This window comes from Hylaeus anthracinus, unplaced genomic scaffold (genome assembly GCF_026225885.1).
Source record: "Hylaeus anthracinus isolate JK02 unplaced genomic scaffold, UHH_iyHylAnth1.0_haploid 11982, whole genome shotgun sequence".
NCBI classification, from domain to species: Eukaryota; Metazoa; Arthropoda; class Insecta; order Hymenoptera; family Colletidae; genus Hylaeus; species Hylaeus anthracinus.
The window spans coordinates 13,436,730-13,464,076 of record NW_026534330.1 but is presented as its reverse complement, the minus strand read 5'-3'; the positions used below and the strand labels follow the sequence as shown (position 1 = coordinate 13,464,076).

General features: G+C 35.5%; 2 protein-coding genes across 4 annotated transcripts in view; one reads left to right on the top strand and one right to left on the bottom strand.

Annotated features, from left to right (window-relative positions):
- LOC128886395 (glypican-6) overlaps positions 1-15,512 on the top strand; it is a 242,882-nt gene extending 227,370 nt beyond the window's left edge. For all 3 annotated transcript variants that reach the window (XM_054141260.1, XM_054141261.1, XM_054141262.1), the window contains exons 4-8: positions 3,379-3,627; positions 6,052-6,220; positions 7,394-7,799; positions 7,877-8,046; positions 10,036-15,512. In XM_054141260.1, coding sequence (XP_053997235.1) covers positions 3,379-3,627; positions 6,052-6,220; positions 7,394-7,799; positions 7,877-8,046; positions 10,036-10,391 — 1,350 coding nt within the window. In that variant the 3' untranslated portion in view covers positions 10,392-15,512. The remainder of the gene's footprint in view (positions 1-3,378; positions 3,628-6,051; positions 6,221-7,393; positions 7,800-7,876; positions 8,047-10,035) is intronic.
- Positions 15,513-17,051: 1,539 nt separating this feature from the next.
- On the bottom strand, positions 17,052-26,407 carry LOC128886424 (arginine-glutamic acid dipeptide repeats protein-like). The gene is made up of 5 exons (XM_054141343.1): positions 24,853-26,407; positions 21,013-21,271; positions 18,842-19,186; positions 18,300-18,380; positions 17,052-17,999 (listed from the first exon to the last, which is right to left on the bottom strand). The coding sequence occupies exons 2-5, from the start codon at positions 21,085-21,087 to the stop codon at positions 17,709-17,711; spliced, it is 792 nt and encodes a 263-aa protein (XP_053997318.1). The 5' UTR covers positions 21,088-21,271; positions 24,853-26,407; the 3' UTR covers positions 17,052-17,708.
- Between the last annotated feature and the right edge of the window lie 940 nt (positions 26,408-27,347).

Below are 27,347 nucleotides of genomic sequence, written 5' to 3'. Positions count from 1 at the left end.
CATAATTCTACGTCGTAAATGCATAAAATCCACAATCTACTAATTACATTTCTCGATACTATATCGATACACACACTATACTTCGTAACGTATCCACCCATCTGTAAAGATCAAAATTCCACTTACAAGCAACCATTGGAACATACGAACAATTTCATGATACTACACGGTCTGTCCAAAAAGAAACCCGTATTTTCCAGAAAGCTTCCAACAGATGAGTCTTCTGAAGCACATATCTGCTTGTAACAGGAATTCATACCCAATACATAACCCAATACTTTTCGTAGTGTTTATTTTTCTAACTCCAATAAATTCACGAGTCCTATCCACATATATTCTTTTATCTTGACAATTAATATTTCTAGTTTCTCGCTGAAAAGTCTTGACACCCCCACAATCTATGTCCAGTATCTTCCAGAAAGCTTCCAACAGATGAGTTTTCTGAAGCACATACACGGTCTGTCTAAAAAGAAACCGAACTTTTGCTATAAAAAGAAAAAAGAACAAGTAAAGTTTTTACACACACGTTTATTCACTCAAAATAATCCCCCTCTGCGTCAATATAGCGTGTAGACCGCGTAAATAACATTTCGAAGGATCTTTGCAGCTCCTGTTTTGGTAGCCCGTTTAGTACGGCGGTTACAGCGGCCTGAATCTCCGCAATATTACTATAATGTGTCCCTTTCATTGGAATTTTCAATTTTGGGAAAAGAAAATAATCGCAGGGAGACAGATCGGGCGAGTAAGGTGGATGATCGAAGGTAACAATGCCTTTTTTAGCCAAAAATTGACGCTCAATTGCGGCTTTGTGTGCAGGTGCATTGTCGTGCAGCAACATCCAACTTTGTCTTCAATGGACTCTCGATCGTTTTTAAATCGAGTCAACTACTCGTAAACTCGTGTACGGCTTAGGCATTCATCTCCATACACTTGTTTTGATAACGTAAGCGGTCGGTAAAAGTCTTTTTCAATTTAACACAGAACTTAATATTAGCGCTCCATTGCGGTATTCTAACAAGCATCACAAACTTCCGTTATATTTCAAGTCACACAACGGAATGTGGACGATCGATTCAAATGATACTATGCACGGTCAACAATTAACGTTCAACCTTTCGTCTTTTATTATCTATAACTAGATGGTGCGATTAGAAAAAATTTTAGAGCAAAAGTTCGGTTTCTTTTTAGACAGACCGTGTATTTCTGGAAAGTGAAAGTGTAACTCTGCCACAATCTATAAATTTCCCTTATTTAAAACTCGGTTCGTTCATTTTGCCAACTCGTATCGCATCGGAAGGAATAAAATTGGAGAAGATACACGTATGGGCGATATTGGCCTGCGGGCCATGGGCATGTGCATCACTGGCACGAAGGGTAGCGCAACGAAAATGGCACCGCATGAATATATTACCTGCGCGGCCTGTAACGAATTTATATCGACGATATATTGCGTCTACGCGTCATGCGATCGTAGGAGTCGAATTTATCGAGATTGATTCGTTTCCTCTTCTCTATTTCTATCCCCGTTTCGTCCAGTTGCGTAATAACTCGTCAAATTGCGGGATTATTCCTTCGATCGGCTCGAATATTGGGCAGGAAAAGGTGAAGGGAAACCATGAATGGGAAATACGGATGATCGGGAGCTTCCAGGATCGCGTTCGGTCCTTCTTTGTTTACCCGTTTCGTTTGATTAGCCTCGAGACTCCGTCGAGACGGTTTCCATTCCTGTCTTGAAAGTTTGATCGGTTTGCTAAGGAGCTAAATTCTGAGGTCCTTTCGAGACCTTCGATGAACACTTGGATTTAATCGAACGTCTGGCAGAATATATAGGGAATTCTCTATCTTTACTTAAGGGGTTAGTCGGAGCCAGGAAGAGGAAAAACGACATTTCTTTGTGATTTTTTTTTTTTAATTATTAAATAATAATTTCCATAAGTAACAATTAAGTATATTATAAAGCATGTTTTAAAGAACTAAAAAACATTTTTTGTTTTAAGAAACGTTTAATTTATATCGTCATAACAGCCGATGACGTAGACGATGATTTAAAAACGTAGGTTTGCGGCGAGCAAGATTTCTCTACACTAATTTACCTGAAAACAAAAACAAAGGTAGATTTCGAAAATAGATTAGTCTAGCGGGTCTCTGAACCAAGGATTTTGGAAAAAATTAATTTAAAACAAGATGGCGTACATTTGAAGTTGATTTTCAATTTTTTTACGAAAATTAAGCGATTCAATACAGGATAACAAAAAAATATACAAGAAAATAAAAAATCCTTCGATCATGGACCCGTTAGTTTAATATATTTTCTAAATCTACCTTTAGTTTTGTTTTCAGGTGCACCAGTTTGAGGAAATCTTGCTCACCACAAACCAAGTAGCCACCCACGCCATCGGCTGTTACGACGAAATGAATTAACCTTTTTTTAAAACAAAAATTCTTTTATAGTTCTTTAAGACATACTTTGTAATATATTTACATTTCATTAATAAAAGCTATTATTTAATAACTTAAAAAAAAACACACAAGAAACACTGTCCGTTTCCATTTTCCTGACTGCGACTAACCCCTTAACCCTTTGCGCTCGAGTGGCGTCTCTAGGGCGACATATGTAATTTAAAAGTGACTTTTTCAACGTACAATTTTCATTTTACTTATATCAGAATACAGCTACTTATAAATTTTAATAATTATTCATTGAGTCACGAATATTCGTAGATGTTTCTTTTCTAAGTAGAGTTTTTTGGTTTTACAGAAATTTATTATAAAAATGGACTGGATTTAATTCTATAGAACAATGCCTCGAGCACAAAGGGTTAATTGTTATCCGATAATTTGTGAATTAGACATTAGAAATTCGAGCCTAGAAAGGGTCCTCTTCTTACATGCTGATCTTGCTAATAGAGGACTGAGTAGTAAGAATGTGACAGGTGTAGAAATTAATTATGTGCCTTTACATTTGATCACTTATGACTAGACTGTGGATTATGCAAAATAAAATCTTGGCAAACGTACCTACAAAAATTGATCCAAAATAGGAATTTATTTTACACTGCAAATATTATAATATGAACTTATCTCTCAATATTTTCTATATTCTTGCATACTGTGCGCATTTTGTAGTTTCTTGCACATTCAAATTTCCTATAAATGCATAAAAATCGGCAGTATACTTATGACTCTAGCTTAAATAGAAATATTTATTCTCCATTTTGTTACGTGTGCTCTTTTAAAATGTATGCCTGAGGAAAGATCAAACGTTGCACAGTTGTTCTTCACAAACAAGTGGTCAGGTTAGAAAGACACAGAATTAATTTCTACACCTAATATATTATGAACAGATTATAATTTTTCCCAAATTTTTTCTTATTTCAGGTTGACCTCGACGACGTAATGGACAACTTTTTCAACATCCTTTACCAGAAGATGTTCACGGTGCTCAACAGCCAATACGACTTCAATGCAAAGTATTTGGAGTGCGTCGGGGACCATATGAAAGAGATGAGACCCTTTGGTGACGTTCCTCAGAAGCTGGGGGTGCAGATTAAGAGATCCTTCGTCGCAACCAGGGCCTTCAGCCAAGCCTTGACTGTCGCTGCGGACGTCCTGAAGAGTATGCAATCGGTGAGTCATTTACTCAACGAAATTAAAAAGAGCTTGTATTATACACAATACCTTTTAAAATTAAAACAACTACCATATCAAAGCGAGACAATATATTTGTACGTTAGAATCAACTTATACATCGACATATACATAAAGATTGCTTTGGTTTGTGTGCATTCGATTGGAGCAAAAAAGAAATTTATTTATAATTCTTCCCTCAAGAAGTTAACGAAATTAATTTGGTTACTACATCTTCTCCGCTACTTCATTTACAGCGAAATTATTTAATGTGTATAATTTGTCCATTTGAATCAAATAATTTATTGTAAAAATAGTTTTTTGATAGATTCATCGTTTCATGATATATTTAATATATATTTTATATATTATATATATATTTTATATTTTAATATATTTAATTATATGGTTCAATTGGCTGAGGAAACGAAAACGTTTCTTTAATCCAATATTTCTCAAAGATCGACAATCTTTGGACACCCTGAAACAATCTTTTTAATATACAGAGTGTTTCTTTTTCATTAAAATGGTTAAATATATCACGAAAGGATGAATCTATCAAAAAACTGTTTTTACAATAAATTATTTGATTAAAATGGACAAATTATACACATCAAATAATTTCCCCGTAAATGAAGTGGAGAAGTAGTGGAGAAGATGTAGTAAACAAATTAATTTTGTTAACTTCTTGAGGGACGAATTTTAAATAAATTACTTTTTTTGCTTCAAACGAATGCACACAAACCAAAGCAATCTTTATGTATATGTCGATGTATAAGTTGATTCTAACGTACAAATATACTGTCTCGCTTTGATATGGTAGTTGTTTTAATTTTATAACGTATTCTGTATAATACAGGCTCTTTTATTGTATTAGGGAGACCAGAAAGTAATGTCGTTTCTTTTACATTAAATTCTAACAAATTTTTATTTTTAATCAATTATTTTCGCACTCTTTACTAACAACCTTTTGCTATCTAGTGTGTAAATTTTCAAACTCAGATCGATAAAAATCAATTGGTACACAATGACCTGATAAATGATAAACAACTGTTGACATCTGCTGAAACGACATTACTTTCTGGTCCTCCTAATAATTTAAACGAAACACCCTGTATATTAAATCTGTTCCCATACAAAGAATGTTAATCCTTTGCACTCGAGACCTTTTTTCTGGTATCCACCAGCAATTCGAGATGCTTTCTTAGCATTCTATTGCCATGAATTCTAAGCTATCTAGATTTCAGAATAAGGTCACCTTTACCTCACCGACAATCATTTTATTGACACTTCGAGCTCCAAAGAAATTAAACCTAAAGAAACTTTAGGTATTGTAGATTTGCTGCGTAAAACCTAATGGTGACTGAGAGTCACCTCTCGATTGCAAAGGGTTAATATTTACAAATTTTCTATTCAATTTAAATTAAGTTACACATTAACTCCACATATTCTTTAAACTTATTTAAATATTAGGGGGGCCAGAAAGTAATGTCGTTTCTGCAGATGTCAATACTTGTTTATCATTTATCAGGTCATTGTGTACCAATTGACTCTTATCTATCTGAGTTTGAAAATTTGCACACTAGATAGGAAAAGGTTGTTGGTAAAGAGTGCGAACATAATTGATTAAAAATAAAAACTTGTTATGAATTTATTTGTTAGAATTTAATGTAAAAGATACGACTCTCCCTAATACAATAAAGTCTCCCTAATACAATAAAACAAAAGAACCTCACAAATATTGGGATGTATGGAAAGTTCATGCGTATTTTGAAGAAAAATTCAAAGGCATATTTGAATATTGATGCATATTTATTGAATTATATATGTACCATTTTGTTCCACAACCTTTGCACCTTTTAACACGTTCATCGCCGTGTCACCCACATATGGGTGACAGTGGTTTTCACTGAAGAGCAAACAAAATTAATTTTGAATGTTCAGTAACAAAGAAAATAAATTTGAATGAAGTCCTTAAACTTTAACGAAGTTATAAAAATAAGTACCACAATAAATGTTTGATTATGTAGCTTCTAATAGTCTAGAAACAAAACTTAATCACAGTAGAAATTTTCAAGAGTATCAATCTGGCAGTCAACGTGTTAAGGAGTGTATACATGTTCTTTGTTTTCAACCATTCCGACATATTCATACCTGTACCACCTACTAAAAATCGGCATGGACTTTCCAGACAGCCCAATACTTTCATCACAAGCCCACCGTCCATAGGTACAGCCTCGGTAAAGATCTCACTCGCACCTGTTGGTACGTTTCCTCTCCCCAAAGTTGGTTCCTAATTCGCTAGGACTCCCAATCTGTGTCCAATTCGCTACAACGCAACCTACGCCCATGGCTCCAATGGAGCTCGAAGAGTGGAAGTAGAGTAGACGGCAGTACAATTCATAAATCGTTTTGTTTTGGCAGCTGAAACCGTCCGTGGACTGTGCAGCTGCACTTACCAGGATGACAGTCTGTCCTTCCTGCAGCGGGATAACTGGTAACGTGCTGGCGTGCGCCGACATGTGTACCAACGTGATAAAGGGTTGCTTGGCCCAGCATGCGGCTCTGGACGCTGAATGGAATCACTTCGTCGGTGAGTAATTTTCTGTCCATTGTTCTTCTTGTAATTACGGTCTGGAGCGACACGGTATGATCGCTAGCGTCGATACACGCTCTTCGTTTTATTTATTGCGTGAGAAAAACCCCGTTAGGTTTTAAAATGGACCCCATAGAATTGATAGAAGAGTTCCTTGAAACTCAGTATTCCTTAAAGCCTGGATAATTCGATCAAAACCTTCGACAGGTAATTTTGCTTGATGGAGATGGATAGAGCTCTGAATTCTGAGGGAAAAAGTGTTAAGGTACATGTATCCTAAACCTAGTATTTTCCAAGATACGGCGAGTCGTCGATAAGTGTCGCGAAGTCGATGCAGCACGACACTTATCGATCAGAAGTAGGGAATATTTAATTAAAAGATTTTCGAGTATCTAAAACCTTCTTTATTCCAGAGTGCCTAGATAAGTTCCAAAAATCGTATCCCATATCTCTAAAAGGCAGCAATAAAGTCCTCCAGTCCCCTTCATCAATATTTATATGGTATATTGGACACACTGTACCGAGTAAAAATGCTTTAGTAAACATAGGTCGAAAAGTCAATCGTTTCTGAGATACACAATGTCAAAAATGTTTAGTAAGCTACTATTTTTAAATTCTCTACGTGTGCTTTCGTGTGCTTTGCATATTGATAATTGATAATTGTAATTGATAATTGTGATGGTCGAATTTGGTACACCACGGGACTATGAAATACAATCACTCCCTCTGTGTCTATGGAGGTCTGAATCAAATGATAGGCTTGATGTTTCCACACAAATTTTTCATTATAATTATATACACGAATAACCTTTACACATGTATATACTTAATATCAAACGTATCATTTGACTTATAACTTACTATCATTTGAAAATAGTCATGGGGGGTACGAATACTTATGGGATTGGCTGTATATGTAGGATTTGGGATAATCGAGGGTGGCGAATAAATTAGACACGTGGGAAACTTGTAAGTATAATATAATTAATAATATAAAATTGTACCCCAAAAATCGTACCTTTCATATCTCCAAAAGGCAGCAATAAAGTCCTCCAGTCCCCTTTATGGACGCCACAAGCCCTCTGCACCATTATCACTTCCCCTGAAGCTAAATCCCCTATTCCCTTTGCGCTGACCATTAATTTCTCAACAATTGTTTTTCAATTGCAGAGGCTGTAGACAAGGTGGCGGATAGACTGTTGGGTCCCTTCAACATCGAGATGCTGGTGCGACCCATCAACCTGAAGATATCTGAGGCGATAATGAACTTCCAGGAGAACAGCCACGATGTGTCCCAGAGGGTGTTCACCGGTTGTGGTAGGCCTGTCCTGGGTAGACGTAGACGCAGGGACAATAGGGAGCTGAAGCTCGAGTCGTTGAACTTTGATCAGGAGACGCCGACGGAGGACCGTGCCTCGACTGCTGCAATTCTAGACAACCTCGTGAAAGAGATACGACAGAGGGTCAGGGATTCCCGTCAGTTTTGGATCTATCTGCCCTATAAGCTCTGCAACGACGGCCTGGTGGTGCCACCCAGTAACACGAAGGAGTGTTGGAACGGCACTCATGTGGACAAGTGAGTACAAGGTTCCTTTCTTAGTAGCTGAACTTAATGATTGTTCACGGTTAATGCAAATTGTTGCTTGTTTGCAGGTACATATACCCTGTATCACCTAGTGGGGAGACTCAGATACTGAATCCTGAGGTACGGAGCACGGGGCCAAGGCCAACTATCGTGAAGGATCAGATTTATGCGCTGACGACCATCACGAACAGACTGAAATCCGCGTTTAATGGACAGGACGTTGATTGGATAGACACAGGTACGTTAGTTGAGAAGAACGTATAGTATAGAGCAGAGTATTGCTTCAGTGCGTAGCGAGCAGGCGAACTGTTGACGCCACTAGTCGTGGAGTCTAAATTTATCACAAAGCGTTTAAATAATTCATTTTAAAAAGACTGAACCTTCATTTTAAAAATTAGGAGAGGGCCTTATTTACACTTAGTAAAACCTCTTTCAAAAATAAGTAGTTGAAGAAAATACTGTAAACACAGAACCATTTGTTCTCCAGTGAAATCTACTTGATTAACATTTTGTGATTAGTCCAGACTGCGGATCTTTATGGAAAATAAAATCTTCGCGAATGTGCCTACAAGAATTGAACCTAAATAGGAATTTCTTTTATTCTGCAAATATTATAACATTAACTTTACTTTCAATCTTTTTTATATTCTTGCATATTGTTTGAATTTTATAGGTTCTTGTACATTCAAATTTCTTATAAACGCATAAAGATCCGCAGTCTAGTGATTACATACAATGGGTTATCATATTAGGGGGACCAGAAAATAATGTCGTTTCTGCAGATGTCAATACTTGTTTATCATTTATCAGGACATTGTGTACCAATTGATTTTTATCGGTTTGAGTTTGAAAATTTGCACACTAGATAGCACAAGGTTGTTGGTAAAGAGTGCAAACATAATTGATTAAAAGTAAAAACTTGTTATGAATTTATATGTTAGAATTTAATGTAAAAGAAACGACATTACTTTCCGGTCCCCCTAATAATCATTTACTTTAACTTAATTAAATCAATATAACCCCCGGGTGTTAGTTTTGCTAGGGTTAAGATTCTATGCAGAAAGTTTACATAGAAATGTATTTTCCGACTGAACGCTCCCGATTAAAGTAAACACTGATCCAGCGAACGCGCGCCGCACGGTATTTAGTTAAAACGTATAGTATAGACAATAGGATAGTGGCCCCAATCGTGTAATCAGTAACAATGTATACTTGGTTCGTGCACGGGAATAGCTAATCGAAACCGGATAATGAGTTGATTAAATGGAAACGCCAGTTTGCAGAACAAACTCAATGCATCTTTCACGTCTACCGTAATTGCGAGCATTTATCGCATGAGCAATTAACGATCAGCCGTTTCCGATCCTCCGACAAAAGCTAATTTGTTTTGTACGAATACTTCATGTTTCTGTCTGGTAGAAGTGGATGTACAGCTCCCATCTGGCGCTGTTTACACGAAATTCCTTCGCCGGTTGCGTTTTGTAGAAAATAAAAGAACGGTCTAGGTAGACATCTGTCGCAGACGTTCCACCATTATCATTCGCCTCGGTGTATTCCAATTTCAAAAGAGAGCTATTTATGACGCTAATAATGTAACGTGGCAACGTGACACGGATACTAAATTATCAGACTGATGTAGCGAGATCTTTATCTTATCTCGCGGAGGAAATGTCGCAAGAGTATTCCTAGTTCTGTTTGAGTTCTCTTGAGCAACGTCTTGAATGGATATGGTCTCATTTTGCAAGAAAGAGAAAAGGGGAAAAATATGGATGTAAAATTATATAAATAGGAATTGGAGGAAAGACATACATGACATAAAATTTATATACAATGGCGAAAATAGAATTTGAGATTGCATACTGGTCACATTTAGGTGGAACCTGCTATGTTTAGAAGAAACTAGGAGTATCACTAAGAAATAGAATAGATAACGTAAGAATGGGGAGAATTCCTGTTTGTTCTTGGCAACAATGTAGCACAACCTTCCAAATCCTTCCTACTTTAAACATCCATCCAATGATATATTATACTTAATCGGTGTAAAAATGAAGCTACCTAATAATAAATATTACTACCAAGTTTTCCCTGTACCGAACCTGATAAGCTTTATTTTTAAGAGCCCGACTATTAGACATTTCAGCCACGTTTTGAGGCCATTGTCCCACATTCAACTACTTTAGCATTGTCTTTCATCGTCTTAATCGAATCAACGTCTTCTGAATTGCAGAGGAGACGGACTGGACCGGTTCAGGAAGTGGATCTGGCGGTAGTACGGACGAGGAGAGTCCGCTAACCGACGATGAGGATGGTTTCAAGGAAGGTTCAGGCTACGAGCCAAAGTCCTCGCCGACGGAGACGCCGAAGCAGTCACGGCCAGATGTTAACCGGGAGGTTGTACCTCCACGGGTCGACAACGTCCCGAACACTGTCAGCAACAACAACAACAACAACAAGAGCAACGGGACGTCCACCGTGGACAGCGGCGCGAGCAGACAGAAGATGTCCCTGTCGCAAGCTCTGACGACGTATCTAGTTCCCATCGTGGTTATGTGGTTCGGTGGCTGCCTCACCGAGTGGCTGTGATCATGTGGTTTCTCAGAACAACTTGCTACGATGTAAATAATTCCTTCCGACCGTTCGCGTCCTCGACGTGGTCGCATGGAGGATTCCCCGTTGGCGACCAGTTGAGAAGACATTGATCACGGTTCGACGACGCGTGTTTCTCCCAAAGGGTAACCGGATACGCGTTCCTGAAGACGTTCCACGGAGAACGCTCTGTTGGCCAGAGCCATTCGTCGGCCACAGGCCAACGTGAATCGACCTTAACCGCCCAGGGACTGTACAGTCTGTCCTGGGGTGGCGAGAAGACTGGGACTCTCATCGCTAGCCAATCGGGGAACCGATTTTCGAGAACGTTTCACGACTGACGAGCGTGCCTTCAGGACGAGTGGCATGGTCGGCTAGAATTGTTAGGATTCGAGACGTTCCCAGCTTCCCTGGGTCACTGCTTACCACGTCAGAATTGGGTGCAATTTGCCAGAGTATGTCGAATATTGAGTGGCTTAATTTGGTAGTCTTGGAGTTGTACAGGTAATTTAAGTTGAGGACCACCATAAGTTTATACAAGTAGACTGCTTCAGTAATATACTGCGTAGCTCCAAGATGTGTTTCTTTGGTAATTTATATCTCCAATATTATCGAGTTATGCTCAATATTTTACATACAATCACAGGGACCTGTGACCTACTATCGTGTGTATTTAGGTTAAACTTGGAAGGAGACTTCATTGTACACATTTTATTCTACCTATCAAAAGCAGATTTATTTCTTGATCATCGATACATCCATGAATATTTGTTACTGTAATTATTTGGAATTGAGAATTGTGCCAGGTTCTTTCTCTCTAAATTGTGCCATAACCCTAATAAGACCAAGAGTCTTTATTTAGACTACGCTATGATCTTGAAGAAGTTAAGAATCATCACGAATGAACATCATGGCACAAATTCTATAACATTTCTTTCCATAAATGCTTGGTTATTTACAAAAGTATGAGTATGGTTATGACTAACCCAGCTTCTTGGAAATTAAATTCGTCAATGGACTTCAAAGTAAAACTGGACAAGAGTTCAATTATTCTCAACCATACTAATATTTTACAAGAGTTTTTCCTATGATGATGACATTATACTCGATTGCTTAGCAGTCAAAGCTATCCTCAAGAACATTTTTTTCAACATTGAATGAAATCGATCAATTCTATTGTAACTAACGCGTGTGTAGGGTATCCATTGCTCGAGTTCTCTTTAGGTGTTGGGAAATGACTAGGGTATTTGCAGTGGCGTAGGTGAAGCGAGTACTAGACGAGGGTCTCGAGGGCATCGAATATACGTAAAGACAGAACAGAGTATACAAGAGGCACAAGGACTGATTATCGAGCGTCGTATTTCCTTTCCAGCTGCTTCCCTAAACACTGAACGTTTGTAAGATTTATGGCTAGAAGGGAAAAGGTTCGATCGACCAGTCGCGACTCGTAACTCACAAGTTGCGACTGGTCAAAAGAGCGGAGAAGAAAGAATTTAGTAGGACGTAGTAGGGATCCCGATTACACGGGATAACGAGTAAAATTACGTTTATTTTTTACTTGTACAAAAAACTTAACGATATTCCTTATTTTTATTCGTAGAACCGTCTTGTCGATCGGTGGCGTTTAGCACATCGACTGCCACGACAATCGTTCACGACAGGGGTGGACAGAATTTTTATTTAAATATAAATTTAAAGATGAAACGATTTTAAATAAAAATTCAACTTTGGATTGCAAAACGACATTATATCTCATATTGATGGAATGAAAGCTCAATTCAGTCAAATAAAATTCTGTCTACCTCTGGCTCACGAATGATATTTAAATTGTAATCTTTTGCGCTTCGAGATCTTTTTTTAATACGAGCGACTTCAAGGAAATTTTACGGTGCCTTCTGGAAATTAAAATCGTTCGTTTCCTCGTGGAAATTTGTAAACGCTTGTAAGGTAAATTTTATTTATTGATTATGTTTATTTGGTTTGCATTGACATAAATGAAACTTGACCTGAGTTGTGATACGTAATACTACCACGTAGCGGTGCCAGTAAAGTGCAAAGGGTTAGGGTCGTAAGGAGCCACGTTAATCGTACACGAATGATGTCTCGGTTTTTAATTCGTAGGAATTCTAATTGATATGAAATTATGGAAAATCTTGGGATGCACATCGGGGGAAATTTGTATAAAATCGTTTGGGCTGTCAACGTGTTAAGGAAGTTTGTGAAAGATTGATCGTACAATGAGATGTAAATAAGAGGAGTGGGCGTGCGATAGAAGATATATGAAATTTATTGACCAATGTATGAATAATTACATCCTTGCTTTAACGTGTGTAGACACCGTCTCATAATTATCTTTTCATTCGCACGGCAGTAGAAGTTTAACTTTAGTATTTTCCTAAATTATCACCTGCCTGTGTTGCACTAAACGTTTGTTACATTCATCCAGAAACACAAGACGTATACCTTCATCGTTCGCCACTCTACTGCGTCGTTCCAGTGACAGTGTGTCAAAGCGCGGCGCCGGAACGTGGTCGAAAATGGGCTCCTGTGATAAAATATTAAAAAAAAAAAAAAAAAAACACTAAAAAAAGGAAAAAATCGTGAAAAAAGAATAGGCGCCTTCACACCCGGGGCGACGTCGAGCCTAAACGCGGGCGAAACAGAGACATTCTACAAATCTAGTGAAATATTCAAATAAATATTGCGAATAATTAATTATTTGTAATTATATTATTATATATATATTATTATTATTATTATAAAGTGAAATTAATATAAAAATTGTACGTTGCGTTCGAGATATGCTGCCGTAGACGTAAAAGGGGGATCAGAGATGGGCAAAATTCGTACTTAGATCAAAAATTGGAATAACAAATAAAAAGTACGTAATTTTTTATTCGTAATTTATTGATTGAGAAATGGAATTTTAATTGCGAGAAGCCTGTTTTTCATTTAACGGACTTACATGTATAGATTGTTCATAAGCGTCATTGTCATTCATTATTCGAGTAAAATTTTGACCATCTCTGTGCGAAACTCGTTGTCTTTGGTAAATCTTTGTTGAACGAGAACAGCACTTTTAATGGGTTGAACGCTCTGATGACGTCAGGTGTGCTTGCAGGATTGGCGAACAATAGATTCCACTCTGAACGTAAAAGACGTCCGTCAAGGCGTTCAACCAGTTAAGGGGTCTTCTCGCTTCAGCGCTTCAAGAAATGGGTCATATTTGCAAATTTTTTTTTTTAGAAATACTATATGTGTACGTCAGACCTTCCACAAATTTGGCACTTAATTTTGTTAATAACTTAATAAGATTTTGGCATCTGTATAACTAGAAAAATCGATGTACAGTGACAGTGGGCGGATCTAAACTTATCGGGGCCTGAATTATGTACTTTGAGAGGGGCCCAAATGTTATTATTATGAAAATATATTTATCCTCCTACTATTCTCTATACGAGACACTCGGACATTTGGACACTCAACGATAACTTTACAAGTGTTAACTTTTGTATTGAATTAGAAAAATATTAAGAAGACTATCTACACAAAGAACGTCAATTTTCGGGAACAGAAATTATTGCTACTCTTCGACGTTTCTGAAGGTAAAATGTCTCTTACTTTTATCTTTACAATTTTAGTTAGGTTCGGTATTATCCTTTCTACTAGCACCACCAAAGGAGGAAACGATAAATCAGCTGCTGACCTGCACAGGTGATGATGCGCAAGGAATATGCGCTGTCGACTGGTACATGAATATAATATACATACTTGCTCAACCAAAATAAGTATTGAAAAATTCAATTAGTCCTATTTTTTGGCGCCTCTGAAGCGAAAAGACCCCTGAAAGAGTAACACGTGAGGAATATGGCGATAGGGAACAGGGTTTTATAAACTGCGAAAGCATTTAAACGCGTCAGAAAGAAACACTGTGTCTTAACAGCCTCGTGAAATCGACGGAATTTATTGCTGAACGCTATAACGCGAGTTTTCATTAATGTTGATCGTCCTTTGGGCCACAAGAGTTGACGAAATTGTAACGTTGTTACACAATTGATTCTTGACTCTGTCGGTACGACTGTTGGCAATGATCAATAGCTGTAAACAGAGATGGGCATCTGGAGGAAAGTCTCAAATAAATGAAAGATTAACAACAGTTTGAGTTAGAAGAAAGACATACAGTGGGTGTAAAAAGTATTTGTACGCCGGTCAATTTTCAAAAAGAACTATGTAAAATTGTAATTTATTAACTTACTTTTTATAAACAATGACATTCTACATATTTTTCGGAAATCTTTAGAATAGAGTACCCAAAAAATAGGTATTTATGTAAATTGCGAAATTAACAGGAAAAAAAACAATTATTCGATAGAAATATTGAAGCAATAAGTAATGGCACAACTGTTTAATTTTTAAAACTTCATTAAGAAAAAAAGAAATTTACATTAATTTATAACTATATAATACTTCCTTCGTGGAATTTCCTTTTGATGTTATAATCATTGCAACTCTTTTAAGCATTAAATTAACTAAATTATTAGTTATTCGAAGTGGGATCTTCTTCCATTCCTCTATTCGAGCAAAAAAGGTTCTTACTCTAAAAAAAGTTTTTTTTAATTAACAAGAAAAAAACAATTAATCGATAGAAATGTTGAAGCAATAAGTATTCGGAAAATTGTTTAAAAGTACTTTATTGGAAATTTGATGTTTTCTAATTCGTACGGAGCAATAAACTAATGTGTTTACGTTACAAACTCTACTGTAAATGGTTCGTCATAAGAATCGTACAAATACTTTTGTACAAATTGCTTCTATACTTTTACCCACTTTTTGCATTTTTTTTTGTTAATTTCACAAATTATATTAATTAATACATGTTACTTGAAGTATGTCTATCTTAGAGATTTCTGAGAATACGTAAAATATCAGTGATTATAAAAAGAAGTTAAGAAACTACAATTTCACACAAAAAGTTTTTTGTTAATTGATCGGTGTACGAATACATTCTACGCCCACTGTATAACTATTTTTATTGAGCCAATTTCTATCTAATCATTATTTATTATTTATTATTCCTGACTATGAAACATTAAAGAGCATAAATGCCCATCTGTGAAAATGATTGTATTTATCAAGCCTGCTTTGAGACAAGATCGTTTGATAGATTATATAATATTTCTTTTTTATAATTAATAATAGACTAGTTCCCTGTAAGTAATCAATCGAATCCACTTGTGGCGCGTTATTTTTCGTTTAATCCTCGTAACGAGTGGATTTAAAAAGAGCAGGTGAAATATAAACGATAGAAGAAGTGCGCAGAAGCTTGAAGAAAAGGATTAACAAAGTGCCCCAGCGCGAAGAAGACTAGGAATAAAAGTTTATATACACATATATGTAAAATTACGCAGAAGTTACTAACATTAACATTAACTGCGAGAGTGTTGTGTGTTTAATTGAAAGTTGATCATTTTTTTTCATTTACATTTACATTTTACAATCCTCTAAGCCCGATCCACTTACAACTGTAGCAAGAATCTATTATGTCCTTCTGAGAACAAATGGAGAATTCAATTTAACCCGCTATCGCATTGAAATCATTTCATCTTTTTAAAAACAAATTATTTCTGGCTATTTATAGTATTCATTGATTAAGTGATACAAAAGTTAGACAATAAGAAATGGTTAGCTTGTTTCAAACTAGACACCGCGTATATTGTGATAAGATATCGTTTGCTTAAAGTCCATCTACCAGAGAACTAGCAAAGAGAATACAGTAACACATACAATAGAGGATATAACTTTGTTCAGGTTCGTGCAACAGAGACAGGTACTTACCAGGCATACCAGCCTTCATGAACCATGCACTGTCTTCTGTTGAATGGAAAAGCTCGCTTACCTTTCTCCACGCTCGACAAACAGCTGGGACAAAGGCAGCCGCCCCGTTGCAAGCTTTTGTTCGTCGCAGTCTGTGCTCGATCTTAAACAACAGCGAGTACCTCTACGCCTTCAGCCCTTTGGGGTTGACGATATGGATGTTCTCATCATGTTTATCATTCCAGCTATTCCGATATATAGTTCAACTTCGTGAATACAATAAATCAAAAGTCAGAGTATGATCAATTTGTTAGGATGAAACTTCATCGAGTTCAGGTCTGCATTACTTCCACCGTTCTAACTTCCGAGTTCCACATTTTGGTATCAGGAGAACATGATATGCGAGGAGGGAGCACGAATAAAATCTGACACGTTTGTTTGTTTGATTGTTTATTAAAGTTACTATATAATAACAAGTTATTTCACTACTGCTTACTTATAACTAGTACATCTTTTCACTTATGGGTATGTATTTGCACGCATTTCTTTTATTTTTATGTACGGATGCCCCTAGTATACGGCAACCGATAGTAGTCTGCTTGTTGGTTCGATGATCATCTCGTAGGCGCAGGGGTGCCCTGTTATGGAATAGTCTTTACTAATCTTTTTGTTATTTCTATTGTCATCACAAAATTGTCCCGTGCTCGATTTCACAACAATTATGTTGGATAAAATAATACTTAAAAAACTATTTGCGACTGTAATCGTATCAATTCCTATATTTTTTTTTTGTTAAAAATCATAATCAAATAATAATTTAAGAATTATATTTTAGACAATATATATCATTATTAATACCTTCTGTATTTGAGATTTGGTTTAACTATTACAATTGGGAAAGAACCACCTTAAATGAGATTTTGCAGGATCGTTCCGTTCTACCAAAAAATGACACGTGTAAAGTCATAAGTAGCAACTCGACTTAATTTTCGAAAAAATGGAGTTTTTTAGGTAAAGACGTCTAGAACATTGAGAGTATTTTCAAGGCAGCTTAGTGGTGAATAATAAAAGCAATATTAGATGTTTTTACCGAAAGCACGTGGTTCGAGAGCATTGTCCATACTTCGTGTCTTAAGATTATACTTAATCAATTACATACAATACTTACAATTATATCTACAAACATGATGGCAATTACAAAAATTCGACTTATGATTTAATTACTGAATCCGACGCTATCATTATTTTACAACTGTTAAACAATTCTAGGATTTTTATGCATAGCTTTTCAGCACTCCCCACTCCTTCGCGAGGAGAACAATTAAATTATAATTTGTACATTGTGAAATATTCCACTCTATAATTTAAATTAAACTTTCTACTCAACGAGTCGCGGATAAATAGTTTATCTGTCACTCGTTATTTGAAATGTTTATCTCGATAAGAATTCTGCCCATCAGTGGTAGTGGATTCTGCTTATCAGTCAAGATACGAGTCCCATCATCGAGTCGCTGCCGAGCTCTTTCGCTTCCTCTTCGCGACTAGGGTCGTCCTTTTAGTGGTTCTTGCGACGACCAGCAACTGACTTTGGTTACTCTTCGGAAGAGAAAGGATCCTAGCAGCGGCTGTCACGCTGCGTGTGACAATTTTCGGGGACGACAGCTCTCCAAATATACAACTGATTGACGGAAAGTTGTGCGTCATTCTTGGACGACGTTGGCGACGACAGACTCTCAGTTCCTTTCCAGAATCCGACCATTTCCACGAGTAGTAAAAGTCTACGATGTCCTTCTGTGAAATTTAACAATAGAAAGGTACAATAAAGAAAAAGACAGAACAATAAGAGCAACATGAAAGGCTAAAATGAAATTGTGAATAAACTTGAAGCATTGCAAGAGGTTCGCAATGATGGTTGTGTAATGATCAATTTGAATTGGTAGAGTGAAATGTAAATTATAAAAGAAGAATAAAAGGAATTGCGGTTAATGGTGTTTAAGATTTTAGTAATATACCGATTTACTATTTGATAGGCTATTGAAGGAATTAGAGAAAGAAAAATATATGAAAAATAATTGTAATTTAGAAACGTACCATGTCCCTCCGAGGCAGTAGATCTCTCTGTATATTCGCAAAATTCTTTCCATGCCTGACAATCCCCTGAATGAAGAGTTCCTGAAGCACAAAGTACCATTACATATTAATGCACTGTAGAAATACATAAATCATATTATTGTATAAAATTTGAAATAGATAGGTCTGATACTTGAAATACCTGACACTTTTTGGTTTTAATTGACAAAGAAACTAAGCTCTCTAGACCTAAATCACCCCTTGCAAGAAGCCATCTTGGCAACTAACATTATTGAGACATGAGAAAAGCGCCTTAAATTATTATTATTATTACCATTAATGTATAAGATTCGAAGTAAAGGGGGTCTAATATTTTCTAGCTTTAATTAACAAAGAAGCTAACAGTGCTCTCTAGACCTAGATCACCCCTTGCAAGAAACCATATTGGCAACTAACATTATGGAAACATGAGAAAGGTTCCTCAAATCTGTTTTACAAATTTTACAGATTCCAGAAAGCGTTTAGATTTATTTTATCTGGAGAAATTTAAGTGTGAAACACACCGTTTCGTCGCTGGTCCATCTTGAGAACAGCCTGCGAGGTAATTCTTTCGTGAGGAGGGTCTTCAGGGCGACTTCCGGCATATATTCGGAGTCGTGGAGAATATCTGTGATATATTGTTCCGCGTAACCCGTGCAGGAATTCTCCATGGCCTCCCGATTGGGTATACCGAGATTCTCTTGAACGAACGTCAGAACGGAGCGAGCCATGAAGACGTAGAACGGAATCCATTGGTTCACCTCGTCGCTAGGACTCCAAATTTTCTCCTCTGGGAAATCTCTGTAGTCGGTGTCCAGATTGATCGACTCTCGACACTCTGGGATCTCGGCGGCGGCCTCCAGGTAGCCCTGAAAATCGAACAAAGGAAATTAGTAGCTACTCAAGATTAGCCTTCTGTTCCCTTTGCAATAATGTTCGCGAAGAATTTAATGTCGGGTGGTTCCCAATTTAAAGAATCATTTTACTGTAACTCCCGATATTTATTTATTTAGATTGGACTAATTGTAATACGAATCAGAGAAAAGTAAAGTAAAAGTTCTTCGCGAGCATAGTTGCAAAGAGAGGAGTTAAAATTTATATCGAAATTAGAAAGCAGAGAAAGTGGAAGAAACTTTTTCCATGCTTCTATTTATTCACATTAAAATCTTCATTTACAGAATATTTTTATAAATTATATTACTTGTAAAATTCACTTACGAACCACGATCTTTATGAACATTTTACTGCCTCTGCAGTCTTCCTCGAAAAATGAAAATTACAATGGGTGCAGAATGTAATTCGTACACTGATCAATTTCCTAAAAAACTGTGTAAAATTGTAATTTATTAACTTATTTTTTATAAACAATGGCATTCTACATATTCTCGGAAATCTCTAGAATAGATAGATTACAAAAAAAATAGCTATTTATGTAAGTTGCGAAATTAACAAGAAAAAAATAATTAATCGATAGAAATGTTGAAGCAATAAGTATTCGCACGACTGTTTAATTTTTAAAACTTGATTAAAAAAAAAAGAAATTTACATTGATTTATACGTTATGTACTTATATTATATATACTTATTATTACTATTATTGTACAAGATTTGAAGTAAAGGGGTCTAATATTTTCTAACTTAGTATTATATAGTATTGTCTAGTTTTAAATATACTTCCTTCGTGAGATTTCTTTTTGATATTATAATTATTGTAACTTTTCCAAGCATTAAATTAACTAAATTATTAGTTATTCGAAGTGGAATCTTCCTTAAAAGTATTAGGTTATCCCAAAAGTTTCTTCCATTTCATTAATAAGTAATACATACACAATATTTTATGTCTAATGCTACATTATTGAATTGTGTACAATTCATTTTGCTCCATTACTGTTACAACATCAACATCTAAGAAATTAGATTGTCTATTTATATAAACACAAACTCTACTAAAAATGGTTCGTCATAAGAATCGTACAAAAACTTATTGCTTCTATATTTTTACCCACTTTTCGCATCTTTTTGGTAATTTCACAAATTATATTAACTAGTAAATGTTGTTTGGACTATATCTATCTTAGAGACTTCCGAGAATATGTAGAATATCATTGATTATAAAAAAAGAAGTTAAGAAACTACAATTTCACACAAAAGTTTTTTGGGAAATTCATCGAATGTACGAATACATTCTACATCCATTGTAATTTTCATTTTTCGAGGAAGACTGCAGAGGCAGTAAAATGTTCATAAAGATCGCGGTTCGTAAGTGAATTTTACAAGTAATATAATTTATAAAAACATTCTGTAAATGAAGATTTTAATGTGAATAAATAGAAGCATGGAAAAAGTTTCTTCCACTTCCTCTGCTTTCTAATTTCGATATAAATTTTAACTCCTCCCTTTGCAACTATGCTCGCGAAGAATATTACTTTCCTCTGATTCGTATTACAATTAGTCCAATCGAGATAGAACTTGTTTAGTTATTTGAGAAATATATTTAATTTCCATTATTCATGGACGATAACAAAGAAACAAACAAAGAATCACGAGAAGATGTTCGAATTGATATTATTCATAAATTCTTCAATCAAATTTGAAACGTTCCTCTATACGTTCCACCCTATAATTAACCGAGATTCCAGCATTAAAACTCGATTAAGACAGCCACGTGAAGAAGAAGTAGGTCTGGGTTACATACCTCGTCCGTGTTTTCGGTTTTGCAAGTCATGGGGCAGTCCAGCCTCTTCTTTTCCATAACTTTATGAACACCCATTGAATTGCCAAGTTTCCGTTTGCTTCTCGAAGGTAACGATTCCGAGTTGGAGACGTTAATGATGAAGGTAATCTTCGGGTCCGCTTTAATAGGATCTGCGACAACCACCCCCTCAAGAGGAGGGTTTGTCACAGTTCACCCCCACCCCCCACGCTCCCCTTCCACTCTACCTGTAAGAAAGGACCTATGGCCAGAAAGGTCCACCACTTGTAAATAACATCCCAAAACTGCTTCCTAAGAATCTCCCTTACCCCTGTTTATTACCCCTATTGCTCCAATTCTCCCACTAGTTAGACCTAATTGAATTTAACAAATTGGCTATTCATAACGGAATCGAATGATTACTATTCCGATCATCCTTCGCAACTGCCAGATTAAGGGGGGAGTCTGGTCCAGCTAATGTATTTTTCTAATGCATATAATTTCCAGATATAATTAAATTTTGTTACTGAAACTTTTTTTACATATACATAAAGGGACGTCCAAGGAAGAAAATTTGACAGTGTAGATTTAATTTGAATGTATACATACATATACAGAGTGTCTCATTATAATCTTTCCACGCGATTATCTCGCAAAGTATTCGTCATTCGAAAAAAATGTTTAAACGAAACATGCTCTATCTGAAGGGTGACATTCAATGCTGTACACTGTTTTTTTCTTGGAGGAGGTGCCTCCGAGATTTGAAGGTCACCTTTGCTTTTTTAAATGGAAACGTAGTTTTTGTTCACGCTAAACATGTTATGTTGACCTTGAAAAGCCATTCAAGGTCATTTCCATGGCTTAAAGTTTTCTTCTTCTGGTGGCCAGTGTAATGTCTTCTAAAAGGATTTGCAACTCATTACGAAGAAAATTATTGTCTTGTTCTCCAGTTAGTGTACCATTAAAAAAATATGGATCCACTTAATAGCCACCAATAATGCCACACCAAACATTTAGAGACCATTGACGCTGATGTTCAATTGCTCGATGCCAGTGAGGGTTTTCATCACACCAATAGTAGAAATTGTGACGATTCATTTCTCCCGTGTTTTTGAAAGTTGCTTCATTCGAAAATAGCACATAGGAGAAAAATAAAGGATCGCGCATTATCCTACGCTGAGACCATTGACAAAATCTCAATCTGGCACCATAATCAGGATCACATAATGCTTGATGTAAAGAAATGTGATACGGGTGAAAATGATGTCGTCGAAGGATTCTTGACACCGTACATTATGATACGCTGGACGTCCAGTGAAGAGGAAAACTTTAAGCCATGGAAATGACCTTGAATGACATTTCAAGGTCAACATAATATAGATCAATGAATTCGTTTAGAGTCGTTGTTTCCATTTAAAAAAACGAAGGTGACCTTCAATTCTCGGAGGCGCCTCCATCTAGAAAAAAACAGTGTACCATTGAATGTCCCCCTTCAGCTAGAGCATGTTTCGTTTAAACATTTTTTTCGAATGATGAATATTTTGCGAGATAATCGCGTGAAAAGATTATAATGCGACACCCTGTATACATAGATATAGTAATCGCAAGGAAAGGATTCGGTGAAAACGGTGGGATACGTGAAGCCCTGGGAAAACATCTGATAGATAAAATCAGAAAATTTGTTTCTTTAGTAGATACGTAAAATGCGTATGAACCTCAATTTGCAAAAAAAAATTGTTAATTGCAAAAACGGCGCCAAAAAACATGAAAATGAACGATACATGACGGCCGTTATTTTGCAATAACTTTATGCTATAATAATAATTCATTGAGAGTCGAGGTTCATTAGCATATAAACTTAATTACCTTCAATTTAAGCGTTGAATCAAGCGAATCGGATAAAAATTCGATGAGCTATGCATCCCACCGTTTTGACCGAATCCTTTCCCTGCGACTACTATATCTATCGTATGTATACATTCAAATTAAATCTACACTGTCAAATTTTCTTCTTTGAACGTCCCTTTATATGTAAAAAAAGTTTAAATAACAAAAATTAATTATATCTGGAAATTATATGCATTAGAAAAATACATTAGCTGGAACTACATTTGTAATCTGCTGTCGTACATCGGTGGGCTTGTAATCTTTTATAGATAATCGTTTCCGATTATTCGTTAATCATGGTTACTGATTAATCGACAACAGACATGGGATTACATCTTGTTTAAATGCTTGATAATGGGAACATAGTACAGATTTAATTTGATAGTGGATGTACACATTTCTTAGAAGTAATAAAAACATTCGTTTTTGTGATATACGGTGGGAAGTAAATATTGTAGTAGTTTGTTTATGTTATGATACCTCTGTAGGTCAATAATTATAGATTTTACAAATGAGCACTTCCTTTTTGATATTTATGATCTACAAGTCAGTAGAAGTGGTAAGTTTATTTTCATAATAGGAGCACGCATTTGTTTTTTGTAGTATTACCTTCGTAAGCCAATAAAGATTGTATGTTCTTTTTAGTAATAGCATATTCATCACAATTATCTCAGGTAATATTTATATTAATATTCTGTAGCCTCATATTAATATAAATCAATAGTGTATGTTATTTTTGGTAACGATAGTACGCTTTCCTATAAGCTAATATTTATACAATTAATATTACTGAAACAATACACACTAACATATACATATAATATTTTAGAAAATAAATATATTCGTCATAAACAATATTCTAGAAAGCAAATACAAATACGACTATAGAAAAAATGTAATTCTATTTATACCCACGAAAAGAATCTAAACTTTCCAATAATCTTTCCAAAAGACACGCTTAACAGCAAAAAATTATAAATATTACTACAGTGGGTGTAGAATTTGTGTAATTGTAGTGTCTTAACATGTTTTTTTATAATCAATGATATTTTACGTATTCTCGGAAATCTCTAAGATAGATATAGTCCAAGCAACATTTACTAGTTAATATAATTTGTGAAATTACCAAAAAGATGCGAAAAGTGGGTAAAAGTATAGAAGCAATAAGTTTTTGTACGATTCTTATGACGAACCATTTTTAGTAGAGTTTGTAACGTAAACACATTAATTTATTGCTCCGTACGGATTAGAAAACCTCAAATTTCCAGGAAAGTACTTTTAAAGAAGGCTCTAATAGAAGAATGGAAGAAGATCTCACTTCTTATTAACTTCTAACTAATAATTTAGTTAATTTAATGCTTATCCCGCGAAGGAAGTATTATATACTTAGAAATTAATGGAAATTTCTTTTTTTCTTAATGATGTTTTAAAAATTAAACAGTTGTGCGAATACTTATTGCTTCAATATTTCTATCGATTAATTATTTTTTTCTTGTTAATTTCGCAACAGTACATAAATAGCTATTTTTTTGAATTCTATCTATTCTACAGATTTCCGAAAATATGCAGAACATCATTGTTTATAAAAAGTAAGTTAATAAATTACAATTTTACATAGTTTTTTTTAGAAATTGATCGGTGTTCGAATACTTTCTACACCCACTGTATACTCTTCCTCAAATAATTATGCTCGCATTGGATGAGTAATCATTAGACTGCCGATTTTTATGCATTTATAGGAAATTTGAATGTGCAAGAACCTACAAAATGCAAACAATATGCAATAATATAAAAAGGATTGAAAGTAAAGTTCATGTTATAATATTTGCAGAATAAAATAAATTCCTAGTTAGGTTCAATTTTTGCATAAAGATCCGCAGTCTAGTAATCACAATCATTTCCCCACGTCAGGAGGTTTAAGGGGATCTTGCAATTGTTTCTTAGCAAAACACTCACCCTCTTTGGGAGGAGGACGCCAGATAATACCAGAATCCTGCAGCGAGAAGGCTCTAGGGAGATGAAGTCACGTACTTCAGAATGTAATCAAATGTTTTATCGACGTTAGAACGATCTGAATAACGTGCACAAATCTCTGATCCCTCTCTCCTCGATGAAGAGATGTAACTATGTATCTTTCCTTTTTCCTCTTCGTCGTAATTTTTGGTTATTTAACATAGTTTCACAAATGAATTATTGTCGAGCCGCACGAGCCCCAAGAAGAAAACTGAAGTGAACAACGGAGAGCTCTGGCGAGAGGCACCGTGTCAATTCGTGAGATAAGATAAGCTCCAGAGGATACGCAACGACGGGGGATTTTCAGAAATTTCCTTACGGAACATGTTATCGATTCGTTATGGTTATTTAATCGTTTTCGGTCGCTAGATGATTATGCTAATTTTTCCTCTTCTTTGGAGCAATTTCTACTGATTTGTATTTTATGGGATACACTGTAGATGCTCGATGACGATTCAATCCTATTTGTCTATTTTTTTGTTTTGTTTTGTTTATAATACTACTACAGAAACTTGGAAGAATTTCGAATTTTAGTAATGTCGAGAAGAAAATAATAATTTAATTTCTTACTCTCTTGAAATTGATTAATTGAAGTCAATATCATGCAATCGGTACACGAAGCACAGTTTGTAGTATCTAATATTCTTATTTGTATAGATAGCATATATAAAAGTATTAACAAAAAATTGGCGATTGGACGATGGTGAATTCTTCACAATGATTGAATATTTTCGTCAGTTTTTTTTTCTCTACCTTTTATTTTGAAGAATACTCCACTCCTTAATGTAAAAAGGAAATAATAATTCTCACTTGAAATTTACATCATATTGTTCAGGAAGTAACCTTTTAATTGCTATTATTCCAATATGTGATGTATGAAGCCGACGGTTTTAATATCTACTGTTTACATTTATACAGATACTGGTACTTCAAAAAGTACAAAAAGAAAAATGTATATGCATATTGGCGAGAACATGTTTCAACTAGAGGTTTACACATACGTATGTATTAAAATTAGGGGGCAAGAATTGATAACTTAGAACATCTAATTGCTTAAAGACTAGACAATCGGAAATAAAGCCAAAGAGGTTTTAGTTTTTCTTAGAGAAGTTCCTCTGCGTTGTTTCTTTCTCTTACTTATTTTCATAGATCGTTTACCCTGGAAGGTCTCTGAGCCTCTCCATGATTCACGTTATTTGTACAAAGATTGTTCTCAGTGCAGAAGTCTATAAACTCGCCGCGTCACCGTATGAAAATAATACTGTAAGCTGAAGAATAAGTAACGCTCGCTATTACGTGAAAATAGCTACTGATACGTGCACAGAAATCCCTGTTTAAACAGCTCCAATCATTCTTACATCACTGCTTAGGATACGAGTGCGTTGAGAATGAATCAAATGATCATAAACGAATTCAAATTTCTTTATGAATCTCAAGAATGAGATTAAACCTCTGTCCTACAGTTTTCAACATCACCTTCAGATACAGAATTACATTTTTGTATTCAAAGCCTTCCTCGAGGCAGAGATGAACAAAACTTTGTATCATGTAACAATTTATAAAATAAAAATCATTGTATAATAAATTAAACAGTTGCACAAAACAGTTCAATTTTCATTACATAAAAATTCAGATTTTAATTCCAATGCAAAGAGTAACTTGCAGTTACTGTTTACTTATCATTAATCATTTTTGTCTAGATAAGAATTTTGCACATCTCAGCGTCGAAGCTTAATTAAATGTATGCTCTCGAAAGGCTAATAATTGTATAAATTATATACAGTCTTCCCAACTGATTACAGAGACAATAAAAATGCTCTTACTCAAGTATGCAAAGTTCAAGGCTCGGGTTCAAGCTGTGATCGAGGCAAATAAAGATTTTCTGAACGTGCACAGTCTTGCATAGATTATTTTTCTATTTCCTGGGCACCCTTTCATTAGGATATCCCGGAAGCTAATCGTGTACCTGAAAGACCTGCGACAATAATATAGGTCAGCTATTGTTGCACAGGTAAGGGAAGGCCGTTTGGCAAGAGCATAAAGCGGGCACGGTAGTTGGACACGTGTATGCGTTATAAATACAAGTTTATCGTGGCAAATCGTCTACGTACACGCGTATACAACAATCCTGACGCGGTGCAAACTTACAATTGAATTAGAGCGTGAAACTGATTCTTACAAACAATTCTACCGTGTGTACGATTAACGTGAAAACGAAGTTGCTGTTAGCTACTATTTTACAAGTATCGTCGGTACAAAATTAAATACATAATTAAAAAAATTTCATCGATTTCAAAGAAGTACAAGTGATCATACTAGGGTGGCCCACAAGTTTCTTCTGATATTATTTTTGTATAATTTTCTTAACTAAATTAATTCATTTTATTCGTATGAATGTATTTACGATACTTTCAATATAAAATTGTATTAAATTAAAT

Excerpts from the sequence above, each read along its gene's own strand:
- LOC128886424 (XM_054141343.1), bottom strand. The coding sequence starts at position 21,087 with ATGGGTGTTCATAAAGTTATGGAAAAGAAGAGGCTGGACTGCCCCATG. Across the intron at positions 19,187-21,012 it reads AAACCGAAAACACGGACGAG|GGCTACCTGGAGGCCGCCGC; the intron begins GTATGTAACCCA and ends TTCGATTTTCAG. Across the intron at positions 18,381-18,841 it reads GATGGACCAGCGACGAAACG|GAACTCTTCATTCAGGGGAT; the intron begins GTGTGTTTCACA and ends TTTGTGCTTCAG.